Here is a 16817-nt window from a genome sequence, read left to right as displayed (position 1 = left end):
AAAAAGATATCATGTGGAAATCCATAATGTTTTACTTTAAAATGAAATTTTAAAATATGTAAAATAACCCATTTAATTAGAGTTGAACAATAGTGAGGCATATCATTCTCTGTAACAATTAGTTTCAATTAGAAATTATTTCACTAATTGATCTTTTATTTCTCAAAGTGTTCAAGGATAAAATTTGATATCCTTTCGGTTTTCACTCCCAGAGGCAAATATTAATAGTACTAAGTAGTTTGGATGAACAGGATATTACTAGGAGAATTTCAGCGAATCATCTCCAGTCTATTTTCCCATACATAAATTATATCCTCCAAAAGGCCATCCTTTTAAGCAAACCAACCAATCCACCAACCAACCTGATTGCCTAATAATCTCAACACAGATTAAAAACTGGTTCTCAGTCACATTCATTCACTCCTCTTCTGATGGAATTGTAGTCCTTTACAAGTACTTAATTAGTTTTAATATAATATTAAACAAATTAGTGTTATAGTTCATTGTATGTAGTCATTCTTTTACCTGCTATAAAAAGTATAATAAAGTATAATACAAAATATAAAAACATAATACAAAGTATACATTCACATGCATCAGTCTCCATGTTGACAGGCATGATTTCTTTAGGAACTATTGCTGAGAGACTAGGATATTAAGAACAATTATATATAATCTAATTTTTACTACCGTAACACAAGTAATAACATTCTAAACATAAGTGTTCTGAAGGGCTTTCCAAATATATGTTAATGGCCTAATTCTTACAGACTATAACTTGAATAAGTTTGATTGCTTGAGACCTCAGAAGTGATGGTTATATTGACATATGATGCATACATTTTCATTTTTTCCTTTTATTATAAGTCAGTTCTAGTGGATACTCCTAGAAATTGGAACATTTTGAGTTTCCTGAAGAGCCTTGAGAGATACGTTCTCAAAATTAAGGAACCTAGATAAACAAAGTTAAAATATTTACCACATTTTGTTTGGGCATACATTCATTTCATGTTCCCATTAACATATAACTGCTACATGATTAATATTCTCATGAACAACAACAACAAAATACTTATTGTAAGGAAATACCTATGCAAATTGAGTCTTTTGCCATTCTTATATCTTCTGAAGTACTATGCTTAGAAATATTGTATCCTTAGTAGCCGATTTGTATATGAGGAGGTACTTGACCGGATATAATCATTATTTGACAAATGCCATATGACCTTCTGTTTGGGGACTATCAAATCCCTCAAACTGGAAACGTTCATGACTACCCCTGGGATAAATCCAGCTGCCTGTTTTGGGTCCAGAACATTAAAAAAAAAAGAAAAAGAAAAGGAAAAATGCAGCTGCCAAAAGAACACCACCAAACCACTATAATAGTCTGCTAGAAGAGGGCTGATCAGGCCTTTATATTATAGCACAATGGGACAACCATCTGAGTTGGAATGCTGAATCACTGCAACTCCAAGACATCTGGATGTTTTTAACCTTCTCACATTGCATACGATCTAAGGAATTTTTTTATATTTAGCTCATGTGTAATCTGCAAATGTTGGTGACTGAAATTGTGGAAAAGCATTAGCAACTTCCCAGTGGCTTTATAAATTGGCATTGGGCTGTCACCATAACCCAGATTTTTTTAAATGTAAATTTACTCACTAGCCTGAAAGCTCCTTAAGGATAAGGGCCACTTGTGTATTGTTTATCTTTGAGCCTAGCAGGTATGTAATAAATGTTTATTGAGCTGAACTGACCTTGGCTAAGTAAGTATGTGTCAGATACACAGAAATGGCTAGATTGTAGGCTAGCCTGACATAAAATTAATTTTGAAACTAAAAATGAACTGAAGACACATTGCCTGAGAGAAAACAGACTCTCCCTGTATTCCTACTCTCTGGAATGGGTAGACTAGGTTTCCTTTAAGCATTAAGACCTCAAGAGGCTGATATGCTAGTTTAACCTCTTTGAATTGGCTTTCCTGCATGATCTAATGTTTAGAAACTGACCAGGCTCCCAGTGTAGAGTGATACCCCTGATTAACACCATGACCTGAGGCCTCAAACCCAGGGGAAGGAGAAAACATACATATTTAGTCCACATCACCAAGGCAACAGAGTCACTGTACCTCAGCATAGTAGGAAAAACAAGCACAGATGATGATGTTAAATATTTTTAAAGTGTTCCCTACACCCACTGTTAACAGTGGTTAGAGACATAAGGATAAATTATTTCAGAAACCAGGCAATTAAAGGTTTTAACTTCTCTAATATGTGTGTGCTTTGTTTCTCATTGCTAACACTCCACAAGCAATCTTGGTCAACTAACATTAACCTAGTACCAAAAATAGAGGCTCAAAGTTTGGTTTTGACATCGATGACTCAGATATTCTCTTTTTAAGAATATACGGTGCTACAGGCCTCAAATAGGGTACCTCATCCCTCAAATGGAGAAACATCTGAATTTGAAACCAGTAAGTCATCATAAAATGAGACTGTTGAAGAAACCTACCCTGAAAGATGATTTATAAATGGGTTACTGATGAGACTATTTATACTTTATCTATCAGGAATAAATAGTAAAAAGAACAATATACTAAGTTGTAGAACATAATTGTCATGACAAAGGAAAATATTCTACATAGAACTTAAAAAAGGATATGGGAGTAAAATATCAGGGTGCCTCCACAATCTAGGAAAGAAAGACTGTGGCAGACATAAGCATTCTAATTAATGATGAAGTAGGAAAAATTCTCTAAGCCTTACCCCAGCCCAGATGAAATACTCCCTCAAATTTCAACCTTCCTTTACTCTTATCCATGTTCACCAAGGAACTCCCTGTTCACTAATTGTGTACCCTAAGCAGACTTAGCACTATAAATTAACACATTTACATTCTAATGTGGGCCTCTCCAAGTCTTAAAAGTTTCATTAGTGGGAAAGTTTCTCAGACTGAGAGCCAGACCCCAGATCTACAACCTTCACCTATATCTTTGGGGACCAGCTACAACAGCCAGCCAAATGGTCTCTCTCTTTTTACTATCCACCATCACCTTTCTCATCAACTTCTAACTGTAATACGGATCACCACAATCTTGTAAATGTCTGTATCCATCTGAAAAATAAAATCACATATCATATATTTGTAAACAACCAAATTAAATGGCTGAGACACTAAAACAGTAAGGTCATTAAGAACAAATACCTATTGTCGCTATATAAATTCCCATTTAATTATCATTAATCTCCAAAACAGCTTACTGTTCTTACTGATACAGGTCCATGCCATTCATATGCCATTTATGATAGGAGATACACGTTCTTTGGGGAATACAGTTCTGGGCATCTGTGTAGTATGAGTTTACCCAGCTTCAGGACAGGGCATTAAATAAATTCAACATGAATCTCATCAAGCCTATATGTTTACGGGTTGTACAGAAGGCATAAAAATAAGTTAAATTACTTTATGATACAATCGACAAAATCCAGGATGTGGGAGAAAACACGAAGACAAAACAACCAGATAGCTTCAATCTTTAATTTAAAGGGGAAAAGACAAAGGAAGAACTTCTAGCTTAAGAGAAACAAATAACCACCAAATGCAATATATGGACCTTGCCTGGTACCTATTTCAAGCAAACCAATGGTTAAAAAAACAAAAGAGGCAATCAAGTTCACTTGTCACATATCTGAACCAGATATTTGATCATATTAAGAAAGTTAAATCGTTTAGGTGTGATAATGATATTTTGTGATTATAGTTTTTTTTTAAACCACTTATATTTTAAAGATACATATTAAAATATGGATAAAATTATATATCTGGGACTTGCTTCAAAATAATTGGGGAATAAGGTGAAAAGGAGTAAAGGAGATACAGATGAAGTAAGATTTACCATGAATGGAAGATGGGTGATGGATCCAGAAAAGGTCCATTATACTATCCCCCACATACTTTCGGATATGTTTGGAATTTTCCATAATGAAAAATTTAAAAGCAAAAAAAAATTAAAAACAACAAACAAAACAAAAAACACACACAAATAGAAGGGGCATTTCTAGGGATAATGGGAGAAAATTCCCAGGATAGCTTCCAGCCCCAAAAATAGTCAGACTCTCTGGGGCTCAGCCATATACTATCAAGTTCATTTACCAAGTCCTACCCTTCATTTTACATCATTAGCCTAAGAAAAGACATCAAGTTGTCTGAGTTTGATTACTTACCAGATACCTCTTAATGTCCAAGTTTGCTACCCAATTTTAACTTGACTTTAAGAAAAATTAAAATAATTTTTGAAGCTAACAGAATTTTAGCATCTGTTGAATTTATTCAGCATAACCAGAGGTATTGTCTTCATGCTGTCACCCACAGACACAAACACAGATACAGCACAATATCCATATTTAGCCAAGTGCATTCCTTCCGAGGCTCATTTGTATGTCTTCATATGCCACAGCCCATCATTTAAATAATGGATATTTTCAATGCCAATTCCTTTGTTGACTTTCTCACTGTAGAAGGAAAAAAGCATATAAACATATTGTTATGAATTTTTATAGGCTTACTTATGGTAAATATAATTCAAAGTGCATTGCTATTTTGCAATTATTGAGCCACATGTAGGGAATTTATTTATATTACATTAACATTATTGACTACATTAAACTACATTACTCTGCTGCAGTTCCTGTCTTAAAATGATTCTAGTGATCTAACTAGTGAGTCTATAGAAACAAAGTCATGATGTCACCATACCAGGAGAACACTAAAGAGTTACATTTAGCAGTGAAACAAAATTAATAGGAGTAATTTGGTCATCAAATGAGTTCCAAAATTTTTCAGTATATTGACTATATTTTGTTAATATATCTTTAAGATTTCCTTAATATTCTACACCACCAGGTAATAATAGAAAATAAGCACTGTGTGGTACTGAACTATGTCACTGTTTTAAAAACTAATAGGGCACCTGGGTGGCTCAGATGGTTAAGTGGCCAACTCTTGATTTTGACTCAGGTCATGATCTCAAGGTCCTGGGATTGAGCCCCACATCAGGCTCCATGCTCAGTGGGAAGTCTGCTCAAGGATTCTCCCTCTCCCTCTGCCCCTCCCCTTGCTCTTCCTCTCTCTCTAAAAACAAACAAACAAACAAACCTTTTAACAATTAAAACATAGGGCGCCTGGGTGGCTGTTTGGTTAAGTGTCTGCCTTCAGCTCAGGTCATGATCTCAGGGTCCTGGGATCTAACACCGCATCAGGCTCCCTGCTTAGTGGGTAGCCTGCTTCTCCCTCTCCCTCTGCCTGCCCCACCCCCGCTCATGCTCTTTCTCACTATCTCAATAAATAAATAAGATCTTTTAAAAAATTAAAAAATAAAAAAAAAACAGGCAAGCATCTTTCCTCCCACCCAATTTAAATCATACTAAATAAAAAGTTCCTAAAATACCACATACATACATATAAAACAGCTGTGTTGGCACACGGTTCTTTTCAGAATGCTTAAGAAAGAATGCAATCCCAGAGACTTAGGAAGCCATTGAAACATATTTTCAATGGCTTCCTAAGTCCTAGGAAAAATCAGAAATGATGCTTCTGTGCTTAAATATTTGTAAGATGTGGTGTGAATGAAAGCAAATTTCACCTGTAATTCTGCGTCGGTGACCCAGATCTCAAAAGCTAAGGGGGCCTAACATGAGACTTACATATCTTCTGCAGACATCTTCATGACTCCAACACACAGAGCATGCTGTTTTCCTTCTGCCATAATTGCCTGAAAACACACAGCTAAGAAAACTATATATCAAAATGCCTTGGAGAGGGGATGTCAAACAATGATCACATTACTAGTTAAGACACTTTGAACCCATCTTGTATCCTTACCCAGACCATCAACACTCCTTGAGGACAGGGACCTAGCAGAGTCTGTAGGTACATTGTAAATATTCAATAAATGCCTAATGAATGAATCTAATAATAATTCCTGGTTTTTAAGTTAAATGTTAATACTATAACCCAATGCCAACAAAACCAAAATAAGTCATGCAAAAAGGAGAAAAAATTTCTTGCATGTCTAAATTAAAAACTGAAATAAACAAATATGAATTGTTCTACTGTTTCAATCACTGAATGATGGTTTTATGTAATAGAAACATTAAAACAATAATTATATCTCCAATCTGTCTTTAAGAACCCCAAGTTAAGTTTTAACCTTCCTAGAATGACCAAAATGTTCTTGGTTATCATTTGAAGCGTTCAGAATGTGAAACATTGCAGTACATTTACAAAGTAAAAGTTCAAGGGTACATGGGATCTCTCTGAACTAGTTTTGCAACTTTAACTATAACTATCTCAAAACAAAAATTATTTAAGAAGCAAAGGTTGAAAAAAAAAAAGCAAAGGTTGAGGTACTGGGAAAATTTTTCCATTTAAAGGAAACTCCAGGACTATCAACCTACAACACTTAGAAAACTCATAAACATAAAAAAAATGGGACGCCTGGGTGGCTCAATGATTGAGCATCTGCCTTTGGCTCAAGTTGTGATCCTGGGGTTCTGGGATTGAGTCCCACATCAGACTCCACGCGGGAAGCCTGATTCTTTCTCTTTCTTTGCCTCTCTGTCTCTCACGAATAAATAAATAAAAATCTTAAAAAAAAATAAACATTAAAAAAACCTGTCCTCACAGAATACTGTCCTCCCTTTTCTCCACATCACTTTCAATTCATATTCATTCGATGTTCCAAAAATATTTGAGCACCTATTATACGACCAGTATCTATGTCTGTTCCTAAGATATAAACATATACTTTATACTACCCCTTAAACATAACTGCCACAAGAGGATACTGTTCTTTCAAGTACAAGAAACATTTTAAAACCCACTCCAATGGCCTTTGCACTCCAGTGATTTCCCCATTCCTACCAAGTATCTTCTCAACCTAAAGCAAATGGCCACTTTATCTATCACAAAAGAGAAGATACCCTCCTGTCCAGATAGTTGACAAAAACCTTTTTAATCTAGAATATAGCTGCCCACCGCTGTAGAAATGAAAATAACCCACAATTATTTAGCTACATCATGAGTTTTAAGGGCTATCTGAAACTTAAACATTTCTCCTTTTTTAAAAGATTTTATTTCTTTATTCATGAGAGATACACAGAGAGAGGCAGAGATGTAGGCAGAGGGAGAAGCAGGCTCCTCTCAGGGAGCCCAACGTGGGACTCAATCCTGGGACAGGAATCACACCCTGAGCCAAAGGCAGACGTTCAACTGCTGAGCCACCCAGGCATCCCTTAAACTTAAATATTTCTCTTTGGGAAAATATGTTCTAAGGCCCAAATAGCCAACTTAAAAATGAACTTTAAAATAAAAGTTGAGGGATCCCTGGGTGGCGCAGCGCTTTGGCACCTGCCTTTGGCCCAGGGCGCGATCCTGGAGACCCGGGATCGAATCCCACATCGGGCTCCCGGTGCATGGAGCCTGCTTCTCCCTCTGCCTATGTCTCTGCCTCTCTCTCTTTCTCTCTCTGTGACTATCATAAATAAATAAAAATTACAAAATAAAATAAAAAATAAAATAAAATGAAAGTTGAAGGACGCCTGGGAAGCTTAGCAGGTGGGCATCTGCCTTTGGCTCACATCATGATCCCGGAGCCCTGGGATTGAGTCCTGCATCAGGCTCCCTGCATGGAGCCTGCTTCTCCCTCTGCCTGTGTCTCTGCCTCTCTTGGTGTCTCTCATGAATAAATAAATATTTGTAAAAATTAATTAATTAAATAAAAGTTGAGAATGGGCACCTGGGTGGCTGGCTCAGTGGTTAATCATCTGCCTTTGGCTCAGGTCATGATCCCAAGGTTCTGGGATCGAGTCCCGATTCAGGCTCCCTAGGGAGCCTGCTTCTCCCTCTGCCTATATTTCTGCCTCTTTCTCTCTGTGTCTCTCATGAATCAATAAAATCTTTTTTAAAAGTTCAAAAAATAAATAAAAATTTAAAAATCAAATAAAAGTTGGGATTTGTCCTTATTTCCCTCTAACCACTTCTAAACTCTACCTAGTACCAAAGCTCTTTCCCCTTTGAGTGCTTTTACTCCAGTGTATATGGGTAAGCCAAAGGTAAAAATAGCAAGCTGATGTCCAAAGAAGTGATCCAATCATATCATATATATCCTCTCCATTAATAATCAAGTTTTATACTGTGTCCTGAGTCAGATCACACTAGGCCGTAACTGGGCTGAAATGCAGCCAGAACTCTTTTAGTTGTTCCTATTTAGCTTCTAAGATGGGACACAATTTAGTCTCAAGAAATGATGTTATTTCCCACACCTTGAAATGTAACCAGAAAGGCATGAGACAACAGTAACAGTAACCTCCAAAAAAAGTACATCTAGTCTTCTCTTGGACAATAGATCTTTCAGTAATGACAGAAATACTTTGAATACATTTTTCAGCAGTTATAGCCTTGGGAAGGATACAACAATTGTATCTACTGCAGCAGGGTAAAGTTTAGCTCCAGGAGAAGTTAAGCCTGGACACATGATATTTGCTCCACTGAGTACAAATTTGATGGCTCCTTTATCAACTTGCTGGTGTGGCAGGATAAAAGGATCTAGAAGAAAAGAAATACATGACATAAATTAATGAGACTAATGCCTCCACAGAAAAAGGCAAAGGACATGAACAAATATTTCTCCAAACTACACTATTCTGACAGATGCAAAAGAAAACTGAAACACCATCCTTCACTTATCAAATTGGTAAATATTTTTAACAAAAGTAATTCCCACTGCTAGCAAGAGTGTAGGAAAACTGGCATTCTTATACACTGCTAGAAGGCTTAAAATTGGGTACAACCTCCCTTTAGGACTACATCGCAACATGTATCAACAGCCTTGAAAAGGTTCAAATTCTTTGACCCAGTATTTCTATTTCTACAGCTTCATCCTAAGAAAAAATTAAAGATATATAATATATTTAGGTAGAAATATATTCATTGCAGCACTACTATTTATAACAGAAATAAATTGGAATCAACCTAAATGTCCAACAATAAAGAGGTATATGACTTAAGGTATACCTATAATATGACTTAAGGTATATCTATAATATATATATATATATATATATATATATATGAGCCATATTTTTGGAGACTACAAAATACCCTGATAAATGTTCATAATATAAAGTTAAGAGAAATAAACAATAAAAAAAGTACCAAAGAGATCAGTGGGTACTAGGGGTTGAGGGGAAAGGGAGGAGGAAGAGGAAGGGACAAAGAGGTGGAACAGAGGATGTTTAGGGCAGTGAAATTATTTTGATACTATGATAGTACATAGTGATATTATAACAGTGGATACATGACTTGCATTTGGCAAAACCCACAGAATGTACAATGCAAAGAATGAACCCTAATGTAAACTGGACTTTGGTTAATAATACTGTATGAATATTGGTTCATCAATCATAACAAATGCATCAATGTAAGGTGTTAATAACAAGGGAAGGCGGTAGGAAGTACATGGGAACTCTACACTGCTCCATTTTCCTGTAAACCTACAACTGTCCTAAAAAAAAATAAAGTCTATTAATTAAAAACTATTTATTTTTTTAACTTTTTTTTAAATTTTTATTTATTTATGATAGTCACACACACACACAGAGAGAGAGAGAGAGAGAGAGAGAGGCAGAGACATAGGCAGAGGGAGAAGCAGGCTCCATGCACCGGGAGCCCGATGTGGGATTCGATCCTGGGTCTCCAGGATCGCGCCCTGGGCCAAAGGCTGGCATCAAACCACTGCGCCACCCAGGGATCCCAATTAAAAACTATTTAACAGAGAGCCCAATTTAAAAAAGAAAAATGGGGATGCCTGTGTGGCTCAGTAGTTGAGTGCCTACTTCTGGCTCAGGTCGTGATCCCAGGGTCCTGGGATGGAGTCCCACATCGGGCTCACCATAGGGAGCCTGCTTCTCCCTCTGCCTATGTCTCTCTCATGAATAAATAAAATCTTTACCAAAAATCTAAAAAAAATTAAAAAACAAAAATATATGCATTTACACACACACACACACACACACACACACACTATACAGGAAATAATTGGATAGAAATACGTTAATATACTATCCATGGTTATCTCCAGGTCATAGAAATACAGATGATTTTATTTCTGTATTTTCCAACCCTCTAGAATGAACATGAATTCCTTCCATAATCTCAAAAATGTGTGTGTGTGTGTGTGTGTGTACTAATAGTTCATAATCTAAGAATTAAAGGATCCCTGAAGGATTCAAAACAATGACTGGGGTGGAGACTTTTTAGACCTCTCAGGGCTTTCTAGGAATATTAATAATTGGTAAAATTTATTCACTTTAATGTCTTACTACTAGCTCTCCCACTAGTCAGAGAATAAGTTAGTCTTCTTCCTACCAAGATTACAAATTAATTTAAACATGGCTCCAAATTAAACATCTTATTGAAAACAAAGGAACCTGAATGAATGCATTCATACATAATTTGTTTTCTAGTTCTCCATCCTCATTAATAAGTGTCCTTTAATAATAATAATGATGATGATCCTGATCATGATGATAATAATATATAGTAATAGTGGACATTTATTGAACAATTACTACATCATTACAATGGCTATCATATATTGAGCCATTACTGTGTTCCAAGCAGCACATTAGATGCATTATATGCACAGTCTCATTTAATCCTCACAACTCTGGGAGATATAATATACAATATACCCCTTTTCTTAAAGATTTTATTTATTTATTTATTTATTTATTTATTTATTTGAGAGAGAGAGCGCGCACATGTGTGTACACAGGGGAGGGGAGAAGGAAACAGAGAGGATTTCAAACAGATTCCACCACAGAGACTCCTACAGGGACAATATATCCATTTTTTTTAAGATTTTACTTATTTATTCATGAGAGACACAGAAAGAGAGAGAGAGAGAGAGAGAGAGAGAGAGAGAGAGAGAGGCGCAGAGACACAGGCAGAGGGAGAAGCAGGCTCCATGCAGGGAGCTCTCGACCTGGGACTCGATCCCAGGACTCCAGGATCATGCCCTGGGCTGAAGGCGGTGCTAAACCGCTGAGCCACCCGGGCTGTCCAATATATCCTTTTTTTTTTTTAAGATTTTATTTATTTATGACAGACACACACAGAGAGAGGCAGAGACACAGGCAGAGGGAGAAGCAGGCTCCATGCAGGGAGCCCGATGTGGGACTCGATCCCAGGTCTCCAGGATCACACCCCCAGCTGAAAGCAGTGCTTAACCGCTGGGCCACCGGGGCTGCCCTAATATATCCATTTTTAAAGACAAGGAAATCAAGCTTAAACAAGTTAAGTGACTTGACCTGTTTAAGTGACTTCACAAAAGTGACACGCACTGGGAATCAAACTCAGGTGTACCTAACTCCAAATATGCTTTTACCACCATATTACCCTGCTTCCTACATATCAATAACTTCACAATGTTCTAAAAGGTTGGTTCTGAGCAAATTATTATTAAATAGGAACATCTTTCTCTTCCAACTTATTATGCAAAGGCTTAACATACAGGAAAACCATAGAATAGTTCAATGAACACTTGGACAACATCCACTTAGATCGAATAACTATTACCCCTTTTGCTCTACCTCCTTTATCTCTATTTATACACACACATTTTTTGTCTTTCACCATTTGAAATTTCAGATATAACGCTTCACCATAAGTACATCACCTAAAAATAGTCATTCTCCTACATAACCACAATACTGTCACCATACCTAAAAATTAACAATAGTTCCACAATATCCTCTTATAGCCAAAGCATATTCAAATTCCCCCCCCAAGAGTCTAAGAAAGTGTTTTATATCTTTTGAGGCAGAGGAGGAGGGCTTGAATTTTGTTTTTCTTTCTTTTTTTAAAAAAATTGTATTTATTTATTCATGAGAGACACACAGAGATAGAGAGGCAGAGACACAGGCAGAGGGAGAAGCAGCCCCCATGCAGGGAGCCCAACGTGGGACTCCAGGATCATGCCCTGGGCCAAAGGCTGCACTAAACCACTGAGCCACCCAGGCTGCCCTTCAATTTTGTTTTTCAAACCAGTATCCAATCTAGTTTCATGCAATACATTCAAGTATTTTGTCTTTCTCCTGTTTTAGTTGAGCAGGAATTCACGTCATCAAAATGTCTTACTATCACCAAATCTTTTCATTACTGCTCTAGACCTCTGGCTCCACTAGGTAACTCAAAATTGATCTCTTCTTACCAAAAGCCAAACCCATTAAGTCACCACTACTACCTACAGAGCCCACCAGTCACTCCCTTTCTGCCCCTTAGCTAGAATGTCAGAAATATACTGGTTTGAGAAGCAGAAACTTTTTTTTTTTTGAGAAGCAGAAATTTTAACTTCTCAGTTGAAAACCTCTTGTGCATGAGGATTATATCTCCTTTGGACTTTCTTTTGTAATGTACTCAATATAACAACACACAAATGTAGGTATGTAAGAAACATTATTTTGTTTTATAACACCTGACCTTGGCATTCAACTAACAATAACTGGGACTCCCACAATTAGCCAATGCTTTCCCTTATACAGTGTTATCTCTATGAGGCAAATCTAGATATAAATTTAAAAGAAGGAAGTACTTACAGCACTTATCACAGTTTGTGAATATATATTCGTGTAATTGTCTAATTGTCTATTCTTCCAACTAGACTGTTAGCTTCATAGGGACAGGAACAATGTCTGCCTTTGTTTCTCATCATATTCTCAATACCTAGCTCAGTGCCTGACACATAGTAAGTTCAACAAATATTTGCTGAATGAATGAATGAATGAATGTTCTTTCTTAGCCTTTCTGGAATGCATAATGAGAGAATTTGCGATCTTAAGATTTACCACAAGATGGGAATTCATTTTAGTTTTATATTCCATATCACCTAGTATTAGTAAGTTAACTACCAGAAATCACTTTAAAAACTCTTTTTATATCTTTCCATATCCCCAAATAAATATTTTCCAACAAGACTTACATTTGTGAAGTAACCTTAGGGTTGGATAAAAAGGCCCTTCTCTTTGTCTAAAAAATAGTAATTCTCCATTTACTGTAAGGATTTCTATATGTTCATGGCTGTAAGACAAATGTCATAAAGTAGCAAGTTAGATATTTTCTTTCAAAAATGAATATGCCAAACATCCTTTAAATAACAAAAAATATGAAACATACATATACAAAGATACAGTAACCTCTTTAATTTAAATATCCAGGCAAAAAAATTGTTTAAATTGTTTCACCTATCATACCCATCTAGTAGAGAAAAAAAAATGTCAATTTTATTTCACATTTTATTATTTTAATTTCATTGTTAGATAATTCAATAAAACAAATATCTACAGAACAATATGAAATAAAGTCTGAATAAAAACACTTAACTCTTTGATAAAACAATCAGCACACAAAGCCATATTTTTCAGGAACACAGAGAAACTTGAAAATACAAATATTGATGTTTTAGAGTTATTCTATTTATCTACTCCTATAATTAATCTACCGATGGTTAATGTGAAAATAATTCCATTTATTATGAGTGCAATCTAATCATACAATATTCAGTTACTCTGAGCTTTACATAGAGAAAAATAAAGACTTACCATCGCACTATTTTGACAGGATCTTTCTTAGGCATGATTTGATTAAGCCATGGTTCAATACCTGGAAATTGTTCTATCAATTGGTTCTTAATACCTTTTATAACTGAGGTTTTCAACTGGATGCAGTTGGACACATTTTCTTTTTCATCAAATCTGTCAAATGATTTTTGCAAGAAAAAAAGGCATTTCTTAGCAGACGTAACAAAATACCTAGAGGTATTGTTTTAATTAGTCATCTATTCCCAAGTATTTGGATGTCTAAAATAACTATGAAATAAATTCTTTTAAAATACCATTTCCCTTTAAATTCTATCCAGCACAAAATCAGTGTCTTAATACAGTATTAAAACTGCCATGTATACACAATGGGGGGAGGGCAGGGGGAGGATATGAAGTATATTTCACATTATAATCTGCAAATAGCTACACAAATAGCTTTCCTGGAAAACCCTACTCAATTCTACCCAGAAGAAACAGATTCCCACCTATAACAAAACCTGTGTGAAAAAAAAACAAGAGTAAAACAGAACAAAAAACTCTCAGGCGCTGAGACACAAAAACACCAACCCAAATATAACACAGAAAATTGGCCCTTCTAGGCTATGAAATCTGCTGAGATTTTTTTTAAAGTGATGATGACAATGTTTTCTAAGATCCCTATTTATTTTTGTTCAAAATGTCATGCGCAAAACCCACCTTCCTTTGCCCATGTTCCCCCTTTGCTTTTTGCGTCTACCAAGTCTGGAAGGTAAACCCACCAGGTAGGTTCTCAAAGAATTTTTGTCTTCCTTACACTAAATAGCCTACGGGGCAATCACGCTATTTTCAAGACAAGGTTAATCTGGCAGCTAGGCAATAGGCAGGACAGGCCGCTTGCTTCCTGTCACCCAGACTCCTTCACTCTCATGACCCAGGAAGTCAAGCCTTCCCTTATTCAGTTCATAACTAATAAACATATGGCAGTGAGTGCAGGGCTCTCCTCTCAGCTAAAGAGGATAGACCCTTAAATCACAGTGCAAGGATGTGATTGGTAGAACCCTAGGAACAGGGATAGGATTGGGAGAGGGGGCAAAAAAAGAAAGAAATAAGGAAAAAAAATGAGGGTGGGAGGATCAAAACCCGATTGAAGATTAGGGATAGAAAGGTTACAGTGTTGCAAGCTGCGAGTGAGAGCACAGTACTACAGAAAACCTTAGGGAGACAGGATGGTAGGGGCGGGGGAGAGAGAAAGCAGATCTTTGCTCTCGCCCTCTGCCCCACCCCCACCCCCACCCCCTTTGTGAGCAGCCGATTGAGGCCACAGCATGTCCTTACTTCTTGAACATGATCCAAAGTGAAGGGGGCGACGATAGGGAAGGGCTCGGATGGGGAAAAAACTGAATTAGTAAGGGGCCAGCAGGTCTCTAACACGAGGAAGGCCGGCACTGACAGTCGGAGCTGTGTCGTTATCCGGAAAGGAAGCCAGCCAGCCGCACTTTACGGTTCTCGGTGAAATTTGAGTACTTCCGCTCCTCTGAACACGTCGGCGCTTTTGTCGGCCCTTTTCGGGCTACCGAGTCCCCTCCGGAGAGGAGAGCTGGCAGGGCGGGACTAGAGAAGGAGAAGAGATAGAACAATCATTCTAGTTGCAGGAAGAGAAGAATGAAGGGGGTGGGGTAGTCGATCATATGGCAGTTGCGTCAGTTACGGGTTCTTCAAAGGGTCAAGATTATTCCGTGTTTGGTTGCTATCTGCTTTTTGACTTAAGCAGTCTTTCGGTAGGAACGATTTTTGTGTCCTGAGACAACCAAATGGATCGGTGCTTACCGACCACTGTGAACCCAGGCAAGCCTCATAGCATCTTATTAATGTATTCGTGGGCTTGCCAGGTTTAGCAAGCAAAAATACAGGACATCCAGTTAACTTTGAATTTCAGATAAGCAATGAATTTTTTTAGTGTGACTACACCTCGTGCAATATTTGAGACATACTTGTATTTTTTTTAAATTTCCATGTTCTCGGGATCCCTGGGTGGCACAGCGGTTTGGCGCCTGCCTTTGGCCCAGGGCGCGATCCTGGAGACCCGGGATCGAGTTCCACGTCGGGCTCCCGGTGCATGGAGCCTGCTTCTCCCTCTGCCTGTGTCTCTGCCTCTCTCTCTCTGACTATCATAAAAAAAAAAATTTAAAAATAAATTTCCATGTTCTCTGAATGTAATTGGGCGTCCGGTATTTTAATCTGGTAACCACATTCACCGGTCACAGTGAGGTGCCCCCATAGAATTATCCGCTAGGTTGCTGTCCCCTGCCTCACCACCATACCTATAAATTGGGCTGTAACTCAAGGGAAGTAATTTCCCTGACGATAGAATGGCCTCTAGGCAAGCAACACAAGACTAATCTGATTGAAGAGATAACAGTTAAAGAAACACCTTTTACTAGTATAATTTTAAAAAGAGTGAATCCAAATTTTGATCAGCAAGGAAACCGTAGAAAAACACAAAACCTAACTAAACAGGCACCACCCAGGCATTGGAGGGGATGAACACTCACCTATAAAACACACCAGTCTCTCCAAGGAGCAAATAGTCTATATTGTTAAATCGTAACAAATGCTATTATGTATTTGAATTGCACAACTAACTCACCTTACCTTGATTCTATGGTAGGAACAATCTTCTGATTATAATTTGGCCTCCCGTGAAGATCTCCCTGACAAGAATTCACCATTTTCAATTCAAATCCTCATGAACAATTGTTTGTCTCTATAAATTAATAAATTGTCATTCTGATTTATACATCAGTCTCTTGTAAATGTCCTTAGCATGAATCTACATTCCCAGCATCAATCAACTCTGTGATGTTTAGAATATTGAGTTTATGAACATGCAAAACTGAAGCCCAGACCCCAAGCTGTGGTTGGTGCTACATTGTTAGGCTTCTTGCCAAACAGCTTTCCTCACCTGGGAGCCTGCCATGTAACAATAAATGCATTATAACAGCAAAAAAACTGTTATTAAGTAGTTTGAGATGAGTGGAAAAAAGATCCCATTGAATCTATACATGATAACAACATAGCAGTAACTATATATTCCACTAGTAAATAAAATTTAACTTGATAGACCCCAAAATTAATAATACTTAGATGGAATTTCTACTTTCTTGAGCTACTTGACAA

The 16817-nt window shown here is 37.1% G+C and overlaps 1 protein-coding gene across 1 annotated transcript; it reads right to left on the bottom strand.

Annotated features, from left to right (window-relative positions):
- Window positions 1-4307: 4307 nt before the first annotated feature.
- On the bottom strand, window positions 4308-15307 carry MCTS1 (MCTS1 re-initiation and release factor). The gene is made up of 6 exons (XM_055338719.1): window positions 14976-15307; window positions 13662-13814; window positions 13043-13140; window positions 8474-8607; window positions 5706-5773; window positions 4308-4514 (listed from the first exon to the last, which is right to left on the bottom strand). Exons 1-6 carry the CDS (start codon window positions 14984-14986, stop codon window positions 4433-4435), a joined length of 546 nt encoding a protein of 181 aa, XP_055194694.1. The 5' UTR covers window positions 14987-15307; the 3' UTR covers window positions 4308-4432.
- Between the last annotated feature and the right edge of the window lie 1510 nt (window positions 15308-16817).

Source organism: Nyctereutes procyonoides, unplaced genomic scaffold, assembly GCF_905146905.1.
Source record: "Nyctereutes procyonoides isolate TBG_1078 unplaced genomic scaffold, NYPRO_anot_genome, whole genome shotgun sequence".
NCBI lineage: Eukaryota > Metazoa > Chordata > Mammalia > Carnivora > Canidae > Nyctereutes > Nyctereutes procyonoides.
The sequence above is the reverse complement of the archived record's forward strand: the minus strand, read 5'-3'. Positions and strand labels throughout refer to the sequence as shown.

Coding starts and splice junctions, on each gene's coding strand:
- MCTS1 (XM_055338719.1), bottom strand. Junction 13,141..13,661: donor CCTGTCAAAATAGTGCGATG/GTAAGTCTTTAT, acceptor TTTGTCTTACAG/CCATGAACATATAGAAATCC. Junction 8,608..13,042: donor CCTAAGGTTACTTCACAAAT/GTAAGTCTTGTT, acceptor CTTTTCTTCTAG/ATCCTTTTATCCTGCCACAC.